We start from the raw sequence: 20,746 nt of genomic DNA on the forward strand, positions 1-20,746 counted from the left end.
ATTAAAGCAAACCTCAGGTTTCAGCTGAATGCAAATGTCCAATATTATGTACACTTGCCACCTTGCTGTTTCAGGCCTTTCCTCCTCTTGAGAAACACTTCCTTACACCAGTCAAGGGGGCCCTTGTATGAGTAAAATTTCACAATTAGATCTGTATTTTTCAAATAGATAGTGAAGACATTATAAGGTAAGATAGAGTCCTCAGATAGTGCCACAATGTATAGCACTACAAAACCCTAAGATGGATCTGTTTCTTCGGGTTCAACCTGCATTTCTTATCCTGATTATCTTCTCCTTCACACCTATATACACCATGTGATGTGGTCTTAAAAAAGCTACTATATGCAGGCCAGATGCAGATTAGTTTTCCTTGTTTTGAACATTAGACTCAGATATATGTGTCCTTTATTTTAGAAAAAAATACAATTAGCCTTGGAGAGAATCTGGTTACATTTTTTTTTCTATGCATGTTTTAATGTCACTTCCCTACTTACATGTGTGGGCTTCTCATTGGAAATGTTCAGTGACAAGCAATATTTTAAGTTCTCTTCCTCAATCATTTACAATCTAGCAGAGGCTGGTGACCTGAAATTCGTGTTGAAGATGCACAGGCAGCAATCCTGTGTTGTGCAGAGAGGACCAGTCAGGCAACACTTATAGCCCTGTTTGTTTTGATATTGGAAAGGAAGGGCAAAGTCAAACCTTTTGCTTATCCTATCAGGTGTGGTTGAGGTATGTAGTAGGTTGAAACATAGTTGATGGACAATCTGTTAAACACTTCTCGTGAATTGCGTATTTAAAGAAGCACAAAAGTGGGACGTTCCCTTTTTGTTCTGGCTTTTCCTGTGGGGAGTGGGGAAAATGGGCCTCCGGCTCTGTCTCTCGGAGCAGGCCTGGGCCTCCCCCTGCCCCGGTGCAGCAGCACAGGCCCCCAGGTCGCTGTGGGGGAAACATCCCAGAGCCGCAGGCAGCCAAAACCAGCCATGAACTGCCGCACAGCTAAAACCACCCGTCGCGGCTTCTGGAGACGGGTGGGCCTCTCCCCCTCCCCTCCACACGGCCAGCGTGGCCCTGCACAGAGCCAGCGGGAGCTGGTGGAGCCCCCTCCCCTGGCCAGCATGGCTCGCACCGAATCGAAGAGACACCATGGAGCCAGCAGCAGCTGGTGGAGCCCCCTCCCCTGGCCAGCATGGCTCGCACCGAATCGAAGAGACACCATGGAGCCAGCAGCATACAAGGGAGCAAGGCTTTCTCTAATGTAAAGCCCGAACAAGATCAACTCCTTAACATGGCGTCTCCAAGGTCAGAGAGAAAGGGGAAGTAATTCACATGGGACGGAGCCAAGATGGCGGCGGGGAAAAAGAGGGCAGAGGAGCTTTTAGCGCGTAGCTTAAAAATGCTTCCTGCAGGCCGTGATAAAAACTGTAATATCACAAACTGTCTCTTTAATCCATTTGAAGTACGTGGGGGATGGGGAATCCACATGCGGCCTGTGAAGATAGGAGAAATGCCTATGCCAGGCTATATAGAAGCGGTGAAAGGCTTTTTAGAGATTTTGAAGAAGAGAGCCTTTGTTTTCAGGCCAGAATAACTCATTCTTAAAAGACTAAAACCCTATGTGATGGCCCATGACTGCAGTATGAATAGACTGTGAGATTTTCATGGGAGAGATGTTTTTCCACCTCAGCAGATTGTTTTTGGGCTGACTGTTGCTCGTGACAGGTTGGAAACCATGCTAAAGCAGAAGAAACTATTTTTCCTAAATATTGGAGAGACTTTCAAGAACTGCAACATTGACCAAATCCCATGTTTTGTTTTTCCCTTTTGCGCGGATTGGTGGGAAGGAGGGGGTGCTGGAATAGAGGGGAGTTTGCTTTAACTTTTTATTATTTCTTTTTATTTTTAATTCTGTTAGTAATAAACTTTCTTAATACAGCAACTGTTTAAGTCTGAACCTGTTTTGCCTTGCAGTTTTTCAGTTTTTCTCAAAAATCTTTATTTCCCCTTATGTAAAATAACAGATTTCATGGGGCTTGGTGCCTAGCCAGCTTCAAACCATGACAAGGTGCAATTCAAAATTTCCTTTGTTAATCTGCTGTATTTTTATGTGACCACTGAATTTCTGAGTGTTTTGGCAATACAATTCTTTAACCACGTGGCATGAAGGTGGAAGACCTCTATCTCTGACAAACCTTTTGGAAGCTATACCTCAGGAAAATTATCTGTAGGAAACAGCACATATGCACACAAATGAAGAAAGGAAAATTGATGGGCATGCAGTACAGAGTCAGAGACTGTGCATTAGCCTACTCTGCAGTGATTTTACTTGTTGAACAGCACAAGGGGAAACCAACACACAGTTGTATCAGTAAAAATAGGATAGAATAAAGAGGTTCCAAGTCAAGGATAGTGCAAAGTTAAAATAAATACATAGTAGGTCAGAACAAATTATTTCTTTCCATTTTTTTCTTCTCCTCAAGTATTCATACAACTTCACTTTTCACCAAAAGAAAGCATTTTTATCTTTGTCAGCTACTAGTGACAAGAACCAAGAATGTATGTTTTCTAACCACTGCCTGATTATTTTCCAGTAAGGAAAATGTTGACTTTTCTCAAACCACTGATGTTTCCTCAAAAAATGTCCCCCACAGTAAAAGGAACAGTAGCTTTGCTGTCTGATATTCAAAGACTTTCACTCTTTGCTAATGCAAATCACTCATTCCCTTTGCTCCAAATATTTTCTATGTGGAGTTTCATTAGTGGGGTTACATGCACCTGAAGAATGCCCCAAAAATTGTGTGTCCTAATGATTCTTCTCGCTCTTTTTTTACTTAGAGAATGGTGATCTCAGAGAGAAGTTACAGCCTGAAAATGTCTTAAAAGGCAGAATACTGAACCACTTCTGACTTTTATATTTTTTTACTTAGTTTATCAAAACTATGGGAATAAATAGTGGATTTCCACATGTTTACAGTTGACAAAAAAATTACAATTCTTAAAGTTAAGAAAATGTATGCTTAGGTAATTCCACATTTCCAACGGTGCAAACCTGCTTTGGCCAGTGTCAAGCAGTTTTAACAAGGGTAAAAAATAATACAATAAAATAACACAAAATTAATGTTTTAAGCTTCACAGTGAGGTAAAGAAAGAGAATACTTAATATCATGTATCAAAGTAGGAAGAGAACAGCAAACTGAGACCTAACTACTGGAAGGTCACAACCAATAACGTTTCTGCAAATGGAAATTGGTTGCAGAAGCATCACATGCAAATTACTGTTTGCTGGGGAATTTTAATAGAGTTCTACGTCACACTATAAAATGTTTAATTGTAACCCCATTTTAATAACACTATCTGATTAAATGAAAAGACGCCTTGCTGATTGCAATTACAATCTGTCAAACTGCATATTTATTTACAGTTTGGTTTCCTAAAACCATAAGATAAAAAAAGGAAACTCTATTCAGCTTGTCAGCAAACTATAATTATTGTGTATCCTTCTGTCAGTTTCTGCATAAAACTTTTGGTTCTAAAATGGATCTAATTATAACTACATAAACATTTTTATAAATGCTTGCTTTCCCTTCTTTCCCCATCCTTCACTCCATTGCTAGCAGTGAATTCTTTGTTGAAAAATCAGAAAGCAAAAAACTCATCTAAGTAAATAACATTTGTTTCTCTGTTTTATCTTTTCTATCCTGAATTGCTGTTAGAATACAAAAGACTCTATTCAATGTAAATATTATTTATGGCAGTGCACCATCCTAGCACTGTACTCAAGCAAAGCCATGGAATTAGGACTCTACTGGGTTTTTCTGCTTTGGCATTAACGTCTGGATATGAGCTGAAAAATTCTTTCCAAGAATATCATGTAGCTCATCTTCTGCAAAGTCTATTTATTGTAATTTATAACCTTTCCCAAGAAACAATTTGCCAGACAAACAAGAAACGAGTCCAAATATCTGAACACTAGTGTATGTATCAACCAGTTACAGAAATTACATCTCAAAGAAAGGTCTATTAAATCACCAACCCATCTCTCAGTCAGTGCAGGATTTTCCCATACGTCCATGTTCCAGTGCTTTAACACTACCTGGCAGACTATTCGGATGCCATTAAAAGGTTTTTTCCCAACCTTCACCCACTGCTTATTTTTATCCCATTACTTGAGGTGACATTCCTTAAGTATCATAAACATCCATTCCTTCAGCCTAACTTCCTAAGTAATGGATGATGATAAATAAATATAATATTTAAAATATGCACATAAACAATTTCATAAAATAACACTGTAACTGAACCTTCAAGAAGAATTATTTTGCTCAGTGTAGTTTATGGGTTAATAGAGTCTGGATCATGTTTATATACTAATAAGATTTGGGAAAAGCTGATTATTTTTCTAACTGTTTCTTAAATGGTCAAGTCAGCTGTGAACCAAAACAGTCTGAGTTAATATACATCTTCTTGATTATTTCTCTCCTAGCTGTTCCATCAACATCTATTACCTATCATACATTCTTAGCTTAATATATACTTAATAAATATAAATATATACATATATATAAGCACACCTTAAAAATAAATAACAGACAATTGAAAATATTAAATGGTCTTTGTTAACCTCCACTGCCTGCTGGGTGTTATGTATGGTGATTTTTTTAAGGGTGAGAACCTCTATCCAGAGCTTGCCTGAGGAGTCTAGATGAATTCTCTAAAAAATAAGTTAGATAAGCATCTGTCAGAAATGACAAACCTATGGAGTTTCATAGGTTTTCAGTGAGATGACCTTTTAGAATCCTATCTTGGACTACATTAAGGGAGGGACATTATGGTTCCCTCTGGACCAATTTCTGTGATTTGGTAAGTAACACAACATAGAGGCTGCACTGAGCCAGGATCTAAGAGGTCAGGCTACTCACATGAATTTTCTGTTGTGCAGCTTTCCTATACTGTCTTTAATTGTATGACAATCAAAACAATAAGAATTGTTTCAAAACAGGACATTAGGTCATGATTTTTCTCTTCAGTCTTGTTACAGCTTGCACTGATTTTCCAAATGTTACAAAGAAAAACATTTCAGAATTATGATGGCATTATGAATGTGGATCATTATTGACAAACAATTTTGTTGACACGCCTTTAATTTGATATAATGTAAAATCGAAATTCTCACAATTTATGAACAAATGAAAGCATCTGCTATAGGGCTGTTTCTTTCGAAACTCTGGGATAGCTCCTGCTAGAGTAGGACAGGATCAACATTAGGCCAGAATATTTCTGAAAATCCCACTGAGGTTTTGAGTCAGTCACAGAACTCCTAAAATGTAGTTCAGGAGCAGAGGCCAAAAATGATGAAGTCAGTGCAACAGTGCCACTCACAATTAAAATTACACAGGCCAGGCCCTGGGCAGAGAACTTCCCTGCTGTGAGGTTTCCTCTCCCTGCAGTCATGAAAGCTGATGACAGGTGAGAAGAAACACGTGTGCTATGGAACTGGCCCGTAAGGGCTTGGACTGGGAATCTGGAGCAGTGGAGCATCACACTCTGTGGTTAAACAGATACTTCACTTCTCCCTAGAGCTGACTGCATTTCAAGGACAAGCAAAGCAATCCCTGCATCTTTTTCATGGCTCTTAAATAAGGTTGCTGTATCACTTCCACGTTGCTAGAGAGCTTAAAAGTCTCAGCTACCATAATATGCAGTCACTGTAAAAGCTTTATATTAGATGTGTAGCACATGGCAGTTAAGTCCTGCTTTTACCACATATGAGGACATCTGCTAGTTCTAATATTGAAAGCTGATTCTCACCACACTGCTAACCACCTTTGTTTTACTGAGCATCAAACATGAAATCAGCTCCTGGTAACACTTTCATTATTACAGGTCCCCCTATGTAGTCATTTTCTTCCTCTTCCTTTGAGATCTTTCTTTTTCAACTTGGGATTCATTTGTCTTTGTATGTTGTGAATTAAATTTTACTAGCTTTTTGATAAAGTAAATGCTTTTCTCTCCCACAGTATAGTACTTGACAGATAGGAGGGACTGAGATTGCAAACATCTATTTGTACTGTTATGAGTAAACTACCTTCTTAGCTAATTAGTGACTGCAAAGCACTTCAAGGCACAAGAAAGGTGCTGCAGAAGAACAGAGTGCCACTCAGCATTATTTTTCAAATGCTATCAGTTGCTTTGTGTACAAAATATAACTTTTAAAAGTTTTGCCAGTGGTTATTTTACACTGTATACTTTCTGTCAGGCAACTTAAGCTGCACTTAATATCCAGAAAAAGACTAAGCCTATTGCACTAAACGCTTTTTATGCTACTACATAAGAAAAGGGGAGTGTCGTAAAATTCATTAAACTGAGATCCCACACTTCAGTATTAGGGCATGTGTTGGAAACTGAAGCTTAGTTAGTGAGTTAATCTCTGAATTCTTTATGTGTGAATGAAGATAATCTTAAAATGTATTAGAAGGAAGTCCCATTTCCAAATAAAAAAGCATTGCATCTCATCAAGGGCCTGATTCTGTAAATACTCCATGAGCAGGCCTTTTTTTTTTGTTAAAGGACCAGAGTATCTGGTCCTTTAACCAGGATTTTGAAGATGTGATATGGAGTTTCATCTTGTTATCCATTAGGTATGCCATGTCTCACTTTAGCAACTAGGCTACTTCCTTCATTAACGCAATTAGCAGAAGTAGCCATCATTAAAGTTACAGTCAGGCACTGTAATGTCACTTATAACTCAGGGATTTGGAAAAAATATTGTATAATGCAGCCATGAGAAGTACATTAATTAAATCTGTTTCATCTACTTCAATAATTTGGCTTTAGTTTCAGTCTCTGTTTAACAACAACATGGATCCACAATCTGGGGAGCAGGGGGATGTTGCAGATGCTACATCCTGTCTCTTACACCCCCTTTCCAGCAGAGGGCTTCAGTGACTGACAGTGTGATACCTATTTACATACACATATACAGACATATAAATGCTAATACATATGTATATTTGTGTATCCAGGTATATATGTATATGTGTATGTACTCTGAGCACTGCAGTCTGCATCAGCTCCAGGTCAGGGCAGGCATACAGAGTGCCTGTCACCACCTATAACATCTCCTTTGACTCTTTTAAGTCCCTGCATGTTGGTTGAAAGAGGAATTTTGGATACACCCTGATAATATGTAAGATAAACTGAAATTCCTTTGTTCAGTTTAGATGAAAAGCAGTCATTGTGGGGATTTTGTAGCTGAAAGATACGCACGAGCGTGTCGTAGAGGTGTTCCTCACTCCATAATGCTTCTTGCTGCAACTCTATACCTAAAGTCCTTTATTGTGACAGCATCCATCCATGATATACACAGAAAATGAATTCAGGACATTCATTTTCATATCTTTAGTGTTCAAATATAAAGGCAACGGCTTGCACAACATGCCAAAAGTGCAGTTCAAAAGTGTGTGAGTGAGGCTGCAGAGACCCTGAGTCACATGCATGTGGCTGAAGTACAGCACCACAGTAGCAGTGGAGGTTAGAGATTTACATGCTGCCCACAGGGAATCCCAACGTGGCATTTACACAGAGTGTCAGTACAGGCCTTGTATAAATGAAGAGGAGGTGGAAGGAAGAACAGAGGGGCAAACGTCAATTTAAAATGAATCTTTATGTTATTGAAAGGACTAGGAAGGGTAGACACCCTTACACTTATAGCATTTCTTCATTGCCTTGTGAAACAAAAATGGATAAAAATAACAAATGAGTAATTTTTTACTTCTGATTATTTCTTCAAGTCTCAAAACACTACCATGTAGAATATTTTTCTTCTATTCCTCGTGTAAAAAGTCACCGGTAAACTCAAACAATGATACTTAAAACTTTGTAAAAACCACTAAAACAGATAAAAAATCCACAAAACCATTAATTGGACCATTTAAATTCCTTCAACTTGGAAAGCCAAGAATGTGCTTTTTCCCTCAAAATGAAGAAAAAATTTTACTAAACATCTATGACTCTACATATGCAAGATTGAAGGAGGAGAATTCACGCTCTAGCATGTGACACAGCTGAACTTCCAGCGTGCACATGGCACCTTGTGTTAAGGCAGAACATTCTGTAGTGGGACTGCTTTTGTCCACACACCTTTCTACTACTGAACAAAATGGGATGAGATGGTCAATGCAGTACAAATCCATGAAGGATGTGCAGTCTTCTCAGCTGCTTTTGAGTTTCAAGGAATGCAAATTCATGCATTTAAATGATGAAACAGGGGGAAATAGAGGCTACCCCACCTGATACACAAAGCCCTCCTTTTTATCTGCACTGTGGGCTTCTCTCTCCTTTCTGTCTTCATAGAAGCATGTTCACAGTTTTTGAGAAAGACATTTCACTTCTATTCCATATACAGGACTTAAGATCACGAAGATTTTTTTTGCCAAGGTGTGAGTCTTCAGAACCATTTCATTATTGTGCTGTTCTCGACAACTACATGCAATGTTAAAAGCAGCAGATTAAAGTCAACAATATCTGCTGCCAAAACTCTGAATTTCTGACATTTTCTGAGAGTTATGTTTCCTCTATTTGCATACTCTATTATCTGTTTTGTTTGACACTTGCAGCTATGATGCTGCTTATGCATTAATCACTCCTGTGAGTACTTCACATGTGAAGTGTTGTATAATCTACCACCCACAACTGAAGTTTTTTTCTCTGCACCACATTCATCATGTCTTAGCCTGTGCCTATCTGGTTAAAGTCTAAGAAACAATAATTAATACAACTAAACTTATTTCTTTTTCTTACTTTTTTTGTGTAACAAATAATTCCTATCAGAAAATGGGTAACCACAGTGAAAAAAGGTCACCTAAGTATTTTCTATAGAAGGCTGTTTTCAAAAAAATATATAGGCCATCTTGTTATCTCTTCTTGAAATTATGCTGAAGTTGTTTTCTGTCTGAGTTTGTGAAATATGTGAGGCACGTGGAGTCTCAACAACCACACTCAAATAAGCAGGACGCTGTATTTCCCTGACAGTAAATCAACAGATTCATTTTCAGTTTTAAACATAAGACCTGGAATTATTCTAAAAAAGAGTCTTAGTCATTGGTGTACAAATATTTTCCTACAGTTATGTGGCAATATTTACTTGATCTATCTTTAAGGTAAGTTCTTAGTACTTAGAGACAGAAAGTATAACTTTACCAGATACTACTTTAGGACCAGGAAAAAAAAGCTGCACAAATACTTTCACAAGAACTTTTGTCCTAGTTGACCTGAAGAAGGTGGTATCCATCAATAGCCTGCAGCCACAGAGTGCTTTCTTTCACTCTGCTGATGTTCTCTTGGGAGGGAAAAACTGTACAAGTGCTACAGCTGAGGTGATACCAGCAATGTGGCCCCTACCAAGAATGCATGGACTGATGTTTTCTGCTGAGAACACCCCAGGGACAATGCGACCCATGGGAAGGTTCTGGTCCCCCTGCTGTAGTGTGAGCTCTGTAAGTCCAGTCCCAGATAGAGCACATTTTTTTTGAGAGATGCCCCATTTGAATTTAACCCTCAGGCATAGAGAACCAACCACTTCCCACAGTACACTATAGCTAAATGGCATATCTCTATCACTGCTAAAAATGCATGATTTGTTTCCACTCTGATTTTGTACAGCTATAATTTCTGACATCAGATGTTTTTTGTACCTCAGTAAAGAGGTTTCTAGTAGCAGATATGCAATATTCAGGTATTTATAAAACCTTGATCAAATTACATCTTAATCAGCTCTTCTACATATCCTTTCTGTTGTCTTTCTGATGACAAAAGAGTGGAGCAGACATCAGAAGAAAGGAAAGATAAAAATGATGCCCCAGAGCCCTTGATGGAATAAATCATCATAATTCTACTGGAGACAATAAAGTTATGCTGACAGACATGAGCTGGTTAGTCTGTTTGACAAAACACACGTTAACTATTGTAACCTTTTTCCACACAAGGCTTATTTCAGTGAAAAAACAAAACAAAACAAACCAGCCTGGAAAACATGGTGTTGTTTTTTTGCTTGTTTGTTTGGTTTTTTTAAGGAAAAGAAAGATATCCTGCAAGAGTACAAAGTTGCTTAATAACAGAAAAAACAAAACAACTTTAACACAAGATGTTCTATGACCTTAGCTTTATGATTTGGTGGTTCTGATGGCAATAACTCACTGCAATAAAATTTGGGGTAGCAGCAGGTCTGTCTAGCATAACAGTAAATTTTGATGTTAACTGAAGACCAGAGACTGGTAATGAGGCACAAATGCGAAGTATTCACCAGAGACAAAACGTATCTGCTACAACTGCCATGCAATACAAGCTAGAAAAAAGTATCCAAACATGACTCAAGTCTCAACACTTAGGTTAGGAGACAAAAATCTTTTTTTTTATTATGGAAGTTATTCATCTTGTTCATCAGAAGTAATGAATTTCTGTTTGACTCAGTTGTTTGCACTAACTCTTAAAGGTAGAAGAAAAAAGAATCAGCTGTATAGGTCAGACTCAAAATGAGTCAAGAATACTGAATTTAAACTAACATGTATGAAACTAGTAAAACAAAATCTCTTAAATGCATCCCAGGTACAACAACAACAGCCTCCTTTATTGGATTTATTAGCAACTGTACTGTGAATAAGAAATACTAGCTTCATTCTACCTGAGATTAAAAATGGGAAAAAAAAAAGTGGCTGTCTTCTTTCTTCCCTGTTACACAATGCCATGTTTTGTTTAAGATACTAATCTCTCATGGGCTGCATACCTAAAATATATAATTCATAAATAAATATAATGTAATTGTTTGGGCTTTGATGAATTGGGGCATAATGTTAAATAATTATTCATTGCCTTCATTCTTCTGTCTAAGTGTGCAAAAAAAAAAAGCAGCTTTTTATTGCCTTTTTTTATATAAGGACATGGGCCTTTGTGACATGCATTTTATTTTAAACTAATGCTTCTATTATTCCACATCTGAATAATTATAGCTGACATCATCTACTCTTCCGTGACCTAGAAGATCTTTAGCTATAGCACACTGTTACATATTTTATGCATTACATGAAATAAAACACCCCAAGATTTCAAAAATATTTATTTTAAAAACAGCAATGAAATTGTCTGTAATCACATTTTCTGCTCTGCTTTGAAAGCAGCATTATTCAATATGCCAGTGGTCTTTTCCATAAGAGCAACATATTAGAAATTCATGCTGCTCTAATATATCTGAATTCCTTGATGTACTGCACTCCCTATAGACCTAAAGAAACATTTTTGCTTCAGTTTCATATGTCCTGCACATTACCTACTGATGTGGTGGCTGTCAAAACAGTTGTACAGTAGCCTCTGAATTCAAAGTGTGCCTTGACTGTATACTAGAAATGACAATAAACCTAAGTGTACATGTTATGCTGGCTTTTGTTGCCAGCACAAGTAGAGCATTTGGGAAATAAACCCCATCTTTTAACATCTTTTCCACTTTAAACTTAAAACCCAGAAATCTGAAGCATTTCAAGAAACTGAAATCTTTTATTTCTTTCTTGTAAATTTTCAATAGTATACCGTCACGAGCCACATTTTCAAAAAGATCAGAACAAGATTACATATGAAAGTGTTCCAAAAATAGGTTGGGGTTTTTTTCCCACTATGTAAAAACAGCACTGAGATTTTTAACCCTGGTTTCTTACGGAAAAACCAATCATCTATAGGATATACTAAAAAAGCTGGAATGTCTATAATTTTATTGATACACAGAAAAACTCATTTTGTAGAACTCATACAAAAGCATTTTTACAGATAAATACACATTCTTATACAACATGCATTTTTTCCCAACTGTTTGAAGGGTAACTCTTGTGGTCCTTGAAAATATCCTTTGGGATATCTCAGGAAAACTCACACCAACAGAAAAAGGCTGGCAGGTCAGGCCCCAGCTGGGACTGAACCAAACCCACACAGTTTTCAACTGGTAGGAAACCAGGAAGGGATACCAATTCCATTATAGAGAAGCAAACGTGTTTACAGGACAATAAGTACATTTTCATTAAACAAACAGTTATAGCTATATCAAACCGGATCCAATTAAGAAGCAGGAATAGAAGTCATGTCCATTTTGAAGGAGGATTTTAGAGGGCTCCCATGTTGGGGCTGGACCACGTGTTAATACCACTGTGACACATTCTGCACAAATTCTGTAGACTTTTGGCCCCCTGATATCCAGAGATAATGAGCATCTAAAGAAATCTGTATGTGACAGCATGATATAAATTAGCGTGCATATGTCTGTATGTATATATGCCTGTATGTCAACTAAGAAGAAAAACAAAAATACACAAACATAGAAGTAAATATGTGAACTGACAGCACAATAATGAGAAGTAAAAACTTTAGTGGTTTTGTTGTATGATTTTTTTTTTAAATAGTGGGCATGCAATATGAAAGTACAGTCAATCAAAAAAACTTCAAAGAAGTCCAATTCCAAATTTAAGACACAGTCAATGACAATGAGACATTTTCATCTCCCAGCATCGTAAAAATTTTTAGAAAGAATTCCCACAGTGTAAAAGATCTCTAAGAAGCTGATCCCTAATATGAATTCACTGAGCTGGTGCTGGGCTCTTATTGTGTGTGTATAAGCACTTCTACAGAGGAGAATTCTTACAGAGATTGGGGTAAATCCTGCCATCCTTACTAAAAGGGATTTCATCTGCAGCTTGGAGGGAATACTGCACAGTATGAAACAGGGACTTCTGATGGGGGGAGATTTGAAGGGGTTTTAGGAAGGGTACATCCTCAATTTTCAATCTGCCCAAAATCACAGAAATTCTCATCTGAAAACACCTGGTAGTTGAGATGGAAGAAAAACACTACACTTAGTGTATGAACTATTTTCCAGCTGGTTTTGAGCTCACTGAGATTCCTTTCTCACATTTGACTAGCATTAATTAATGCTTTGGCAAAATACAAACTGAAAAACACTCACTAGTTCTAATACAGACAAAAAAGAAGGTATTATTGCTAAAATACCAACATGAGTTAAAAGCTGGCTAAAAAGAAGGACGTTGAAAGTAAAGAAAAAATAACCAAATTCAATCAGAGGCGCATTGCAATGCAGCTGAATTTGTCCCAATGTAAGTAAAATTTGCTGAAGATGTGAAATTAATTAGGGATAGAGAACAGCCAACAGATTTGTTTCTAAGAATATTTTTTCTAAAAATACCCATTAGTGCCCTGAAAAATGAAGTGAGACACATGGTTTCCAAATACACTAAATGGTGCTTGATATACTACAAATCATATGGAACCAAGGGTTTAGATAGATTGGAGAAACTTATAAATTATGTTCTATATGAGGCAATATAGGAGCAATTTAGACAAGAACATGTTAAATGGATCAGAGTTTGATGAGATAGTAAAAAGGAAACTTAGAGATGAGTAATAGCACAAGAAAAGAGTCATACTGAAGAAAAAATGTTAAATGTTCTGGATATAAAGAAAAGCTTCAAAACTAAGTAAAGAATGTTAACTCTTCAAAATCCCCTGTTTTTCATCATCAGTGCAAAGCCAAAATAACAATGGGGTCATTCTATTCACTGAAGAAGTCATTGAATTCACTGAAGAGTTAAATTATTTCGCTCAAGTTAATTTCTCTCAAGTTATCAAATTCAAATCAGAGGAGCTATACTGCCAAACAGTATTTGAACTGTATGAAATCGAGGAGTTAACATCCTACCAGTTATACTAACATGAACTGTAGCTTCATCCCCTGCACAGACAAGCCGGCTTGAGCTAAAACTATTGCTAGGTAAGAGGTCCTCTTGTGGAAAAAGGGCATGCAAGTTAGGGATAACAGTTGACTTAGCGCATGACACTTCAAGGATCATGCTTTATTTATTGAACAAATCCTCAGAAATTACTGTCAAAATTTAGCACGTATTTTCTTGACATCTGATTTTCATCTCTTCTGATCTTCACTAAGTTCCAATAGCAAAATTGCCTAGTTATATTATTCAACTTTTTTGTATTTGCCCTCAATGCAATCACTGTGATGATCTGCCCACTCTCAAGGTCCTTTGTTCAGAGCTTGTTGCAAAAGGTTAGTGTGAAACATCACAGCTTAAAAGAATGTACAGTTCTGAGTCATAACCATGGCTCAGAAGAGGTCAATTCAATGAAATACTGTCTGTCTTGACTAGAGTGTCAAGCATTTATCTTACTTTTTCAAGTCCTTTCATAGTTCTGATTTTCAGAACCCCACACAAGATTTCACTCAAGCTCTTAAATGCATGCCATCAGCTCTGCAAGGAAAATATAGCATTTTTCCATAGAGTACATTTATATTTCTCTATATAAATCAGCCTTTCCCCCATTCCTTCCATTATTGAACATAACCCTGAGATTAGAATCTGAGGTCAGATTCTGACCTCAACCACAAAGTGTGCAACATCCTAGTAAATCAATAACAACTGTGTAACACATGAGAGGCCAAGGCTTCTGGCCTCTGCTTGTTGGACATCCTCAGAGGAAATGCAGAGCTCCTCAAAATCAAGGTAGCTTTATTTTAATTAAGTTGCAATGAAGCCATGTGACAAGGCAGCTTTTTATTATAAACTAAGTCTTTTCCAGTCACCATGGCCCTTGGCTCTGGGGCTGTTAGTCTGAGGGGCTGATGGAGAGCTGAGCCTAGATCACTCACTCCCCAAACCTCCATGTGTTGTGTTAGCTCTCAGGTTCTCAGGACTGACTTAAATTTTTCAGATAATGTGGTGGGGCACTAGCAAGCTGGGAAGCCTAAACAGCCTCAGTTCCTAAGTGCAGACCTTTTGGTGAGAAGCCCAGACCATTTATCTCTGGGAACAACAGATTCTTATCTTTGCCTGTTGGGAACTTCAGCTCCTGGGCAGCCCATCTAGCCCACCTAGTGCTTTAAGTGCAGGGGGATGCACACAATGTCAGGCTCCATCCTCTTCCACGGGATTTTTAACTCTTTGAGTTAGAATTGTACATCAATGTGAAATAATCTTGTCTGGAGATGCTATGCAAGAAGTATACTAATTAATTGTAGAGCCCACTTGAAAATGTAACATGTAAAGTAGCTCTGCAGTTGTTGCAAGCAATTTAACATTCAAAGAAGTGATTTATAATATCAGGCTTCACAAGATTATGACCATAATGACTGTCTGACAGACTTTATAAGCAAGTTGTCCAGTCTTTTCAGTTGGATTCTGGCTGGCTAAGGACTGGGAACTGTAAAAAGGCTGTAAGATTTGGCCTAGAATCAGAAATAACATTTGCTGTTTTCCAAACGTGCGGTAAACAAGAAAGGAGATATTAAATTTTTGTACATCTCTCAGCACATGCAAATGAGAATGGAAAGAGCCTATTCAGACAAATACAGAACAGCGGCCATCTGGATCCAAACCCTGCTCCAGCAGAAGTCAGAGCCTTGAGCCCCTTTTTGTCATTATTTACATCCCTGTAAAGCAGAAACACTTCTACCCAAGGCGGTGGAAGGTAACATCCTGGCTTTGAGGAACTCAGCTGGAAATCCCTCCCACCTCTGCTGGGGGAGGATTTGACACAGGAAATGCAATGTAACACCCAGAGTCGGGCCAGGGCACTCCAAAATTTGAGTGGTGCAGGTGTTGGCCCCTGTGAAGGATTTCAAACAGGTCTGTATTTCCATAATTTTGCACTTAAAACAGAAGGGAAAGACTAAAAGTGCTTACCACAGAGAGGGAATTGGAAAGCAGTGTCCCGTCTTGGCCAAGCATGTTGGAAACTGTAATTTCAGGTAGATCCATGTTTTGTGGGTGGAATGGAAGGAGGCCATTGTGGTTCATGGGATGACACAGAGAGTGGTACCCAGACTCTATCTCATTCAAGTGTACCAGGGAGTGGTCAGGCAATGACGGAGGAGTTATAGGAGGTATGTTAAAATCTTCACTTTCGAGACTTGGGCCAGGAAAAGACTGCAAAAAAAACAACAAATGGAAAGTTTTTGCTTGCAACTATGTATGCTATGAAACTCTATGCTATGAAAATAATATGAGCACTGGTCAATAATAATAATAAAAGTCATACAAAACAAACAAAAAGAGCCCAACTCACATACTTCTAATCACGATTTACAATTTAACAAAGAGAATATTTTCAAGACCCATACATTATATGAGTGAAGTCTCACCATTATGTGTGGAGGAAGAAATGCCTCTAAGGCATAAGAATCTATGATACTTTCACAGCTTCCACTAGAAATATTTTTTTTTTAAAGACGGTGAACTCAAACAGATTTCAAGGGTCCTATTAAAATTTTCCAAGAGCGTTCATCTAGCTGAATACCTTTTTCATGGCATTGTGGAAAAGGGAATGCAATTTATAAAATTAACATTGGCACAAAATGGTTCATCTTACTCCCTGCTACTCAGACCAAGAATTACGTAGTGAAGATACCACTTTTATGGTTACGGGAGTGCCATGCATTTACTCTGCTACAAAGAAACAGAAACAGTACATAGTTAGTATGAGTATACTTTGTATTTATAAAAATACATTTGAAGTGTCTAAAAAAATCTAATTTTTTTTCTTTCTTAACCTATAAACTGAATTATACATACATTTTGTTAGTTATCTGAATTAGTAACTCCACCAAACTACTGTTAGTCTTTTGTTGTCTGCTGCTGTTAAGTCATCCAACTCAATCTTATCCAAGGAAAAGCCACAGGCAAAGTCAGAGTAATGCACCAAGGTGGATAATTGCTATTATTTATCTATATGAGCAGGTAGGCTCATTTGTAGGATAGGGTGGGAATGCACATATTCCTTAAAAGGAAAAGGTGAGCATAATAAAGAGTTAAAGAGTTCAGTTGCAATGGCTCAGCCTGAAAGCCTGCTCTGCTTTTCTGAGAACAGCCAACTCCTTTGCAAAGTGATCAGTCTTTGCACATCCCATGCCCACAGTCAGGAGATTTATAGCACAGAGACTACTCCCACCCTTCCTGCCCCTCTCCAGCACAGCAGTCCTGCTCTGAGTGCTGCTTTTGTTAATTCTGGAAATGCAAGGATTTAAATACATTCTGCTTTTGAAAAGTATCACTGTAAAGGATGAATATGAGGGCATAATTTCAAAGAGCAGCTATTGGAAGAAAATGTTTTCCCCAATATGAGTTTCCAAATGGAGGACAGCACGGTGTATGAATTCATGCAGAAGGATGGGGGAAGAATCAATGACCAATTATAAACAAAGGGGTTTTTCATTTGTGATCATAGTAATAATGTCCTCCTGAGGCCTGAGGTTACTCTCCTCTCTATGAACATGCATATATAAACTTAAATCATACCAAAAACCAAACTGTATTAAATGTTTTCAGTGAGCTGCTGAACACAGAAATGCACACTGCCATAGTTTTGGCTGCTTTGGTTTTTTTTCCAACATGGTTTTAATCTCTTCACCAAAATCTTAGTATGAAATACAACAGGAAGTCTAGACTGGAATGGCCAAAGTAAAATCCCAAAGAATGAAAACAACAGAACAGGGAGACGAAGGGGTTTGAGAGTGATATCATCACTGTTATGTGTGAGGACTTTGAGTCTATCCATGCATTCCATCTGTGTTTCTCACCTCCAGCACAGGAGTTTGTTCTCCCTTTGCCCCTGTTTTCTCCTTAATGGGAAGCTGGTGTGAGTCTACTGACCTCTGTAAGTTGCATTTGCTCCCACTTTTAGAAGCCATGATGCAGCCATCAGTGGAAACATCTCCAAGGGGAAATAAAGTAAAAATACACCCTCACTAAGTGGAGAGAAGGCTTAAACATGGCAAAGAGAACGTCACATTTACTCAATAACAATGTATAAATTTTTCAAAGCCAAATAAAACTATTAGGGACAATGCAAACACTGGCTAGTTGCTAATTACTATTATAGAAAATCCATGATGAAGAGAAAGGTGCCTAAAGTAAGTTTAAGGTCTAATACCACAATAACAAAACAGCAAGGAACAGAAATGAAGGGAGGGATAACATCCAAAATGCTCTCCTGGACCAGCACAATCACTGCAGGTACACTTAGATTGGAAACTAATCCTGGTGAGCTTGGATCCATGTAGCCTACAGCTACCAGGAGGGATTCATTAGCTGTGGAAAGATGACTATTATGTTCAACAGTGTCTTTTCTACTGTCCCAAAAGACTTATGGCCTCAAAAGAGTGTTGTCTCCCATGATTTTACAGGTAAAAAGTATTAACATCTGTTTTCTCTCTCTCCCACTGTCCAGTGAGACTGATGTTCACTTCTAAAAGCAAATATTCCTAAATCAAATATTGACAGGCTAAAATGCAAGCATTTAGCATATCTGCTTCTTTGTACACCTCTTTTTGCATGTCACATATGGATGGACCAGGTTTTACTTTTGATTTTTTGTGTTTCAAATGTTTAACTAATAATACTTCAAAAATGGTGAAAGCAATTGGACTGCCAGTAGGACATTAGCTTCATTTATTAAGAAGGAAGTATAAAGCACTAGCAGCTCCACAATCCAAGTTGTGTCATGTGTAAGTATCTAATAAAGCTATATGTATTATATGGGCTAAGCTTTTTAAATAAATGGTTGTTCTCAGATTAATTATTTTTTAAAAAATCACACCATGGTTGTTGCTTGTGAACCAGTTAAGAGTGCATTTGATCCCACATCACCTACAATATCATTGTCCACTACACTTAAATTTAGGATTAGAATAGCAAAAGCAGTAATAACACCAAATAACATATAATTCAAATTATAGCATTTCCTATGTTTCTCTATTTTAATATTCTCTTAAGACATAAACTATTGTACTATTTCAATAAAGTTAGGCAGCATCCAAGCTATATGCTAATGGTATGGACAGATATTTGAAAGCATCTGTGGAGCACCCTATTCACTTTACATTTTCAGCCTATTTGATATTTCCCTGCTCAGTATTGTGTGTATGTAGCGCATACAGACATAACTTCCTCGGGGAAGTTGCTTCAACAGTGATTTGCTGGTACTCATTTGTCTCGTCCAGGAGCTTGGTTCAGATGCTTGTAATGACTTGGCGCACTGGCATATCAAAACCCAAAATTCCTAGATACATCTGCAGCAAATCCAACATATCCCAGGAACAAGGCTGTTGCAACTGTTCCTGGAGGAAAGGCGTGAGGAACGGGACATGTGCTTGTCCTGTGAATAGCAGCTACAAGCTTCAAACACCCACTCCTACTTTCCTGCCACCTCTCCCCTTGCTGTTGGAAAACCTAATTTAGTAACCATCTGGGGTGCCCTTGATGCAACTGATCCACTGCTGGCAATGGGCTCTCCTGGAATGTTGTATTGTTACCTTCTTCTGTGAAGGGAAATTTTAGGGAACTTTAGCAAAAAGCCAGGCTTGAGCTTAACCCTGCAGCAAGAACTCCCACTCACAGTCATCATCCTGTCCTGGCCTCTGGGCTTCCTTAAAGCACCACTTCCAACACAAGCTGTTCATCTGGAATTCATAATGAAAGCAGTTATCTAGCATCCAGAGCATCAGGGAAGGATGTACTCCCTGTATCCAATCGCATTTCATAAGTACAGCTCATACATATTAATAATAAATATTAATAATGGCCTGTATCTTCAACTCTGTTAGGTTTTTCTTGGAGGTGGGGAAGGTTAGGGTCTTTCCCCTCCACTCCGAGGGTTTTTCCTTCACAGTTGGTTTTCCTATCAGCAGGACCTGCTCTATTCAGAAAGACACGGAATAGCTCCTTTTTATCCTACTGGTCACAGAAACCTTAGCAAGCTCACCTTTTCACTTTTGAATAACAAAAAAAAAAAAAAAAAGGTAGCAGAAATGCTTTATTTTTTTTTTACCACAGAACTACTAGGAACTTTGCCAGTGGTTTCACTTTCATCTTGTGACTATAGGAGTGGATGAGGTGTTAATCAGCTCTTCAGTTTAGGGGAACTACTCAGGCCTTTAATACGTTCCAGAGAGAAAGCCCTCTGCAAATTAACACCACTAAACCAACTGCACAGCACTGGACAGACACATGCTTAAATTCTTCTTTATTATAAAGAGCATTTTCATTACACCTGTGCTTATTATAAACAGATTTGAGTCTAGTTCGGATGGAATCTACACAGTGGGAACCTCAGAATGGATTATCCTTAAATTTGAACTATCTATAGACACAAAGTTATGAAAGATTTTTGAATTAAGAATGTCTTCCCAAATCTAAAGGACAATATTCTATGTTTTTGGCTAAATATTTGTGACATTTCTGCTTGAAATGATGGAAACTTCATAAAACAGATGATTGAGATGCCCACTCTGAGATCAAGAAACATCATTATCTATATGCTACATTGGCATATAATTTTATGAGGAAAGCTTGCCAGAATAAAATGATATGAACCTGATTCACTGTCCAACCCAAACCCAACTTTTGTTTCTGAACAAGACCCCATTGGTCCCCTTCAATTTACCTTTTAAGCCACTTAGCCTGGCCAAATCCAACAATAAGCTGTGAAAGGAGGAGCAAAGCTGAGATATGGAGAGGACTTGTATGTCAGAAGACAGTTCTTTACTTTGGCAACACATAACTCAGATTAGGGCTATGCATCCTGCTGTGCTGATAACACAAACACACACACATACAAAAATCTAGTATTTACTTTTGAGGTTACTCATCAGAGGAATAAAGGAAATGCTGGCAGGAAATACAAATACAGT

The 20,746-nt window shown here is 38.0% G+C and overlaps 1 protein-coding gene across 3 annotated transcripts in view; it reads right to left on the minus strand.

Annotated features, from left to right (window-relative positions):
* TOX (thymocyte selection associated high mobility group box) overlaps positions 1 to 20,746 on the minus strand; it is a 219,060-nt gene that overhangs the window by 72,229 nt on the left and 126,085 nt on the right. For all 3 annotated transcript variants that reach the window (XM_017727483.1, XM_017727482.1, XM_008644947.2), the window contains exon 3: positions 15,744 to 15,986. In XM_017727483.1, the coding sequence (XP_017582972.1) occupies positions 15,744 to 15,986 (243 nt within the window). The remainder of the gene's footprint in view (positions 1 to 15,743; positions 15,987 to 20,746) is intronic.

The sequence above is a fragment of the Corvus brachyrhynchos genome, unplaced genomic scaffold, assembly GCF_000691975.1.
Source record: "Corvus brachyrhynchos isolate BGI_N302 unplaced genomic scaffold, ASM69197v1 scaffold60, whole genome shotgun sequence".
Taxonomy (NCBI): Eukaryota; Metazoa; Chordata; class Aves; order Passeriformes; family Corvidae; genus Corvus; species Corvus brachyrhynchos.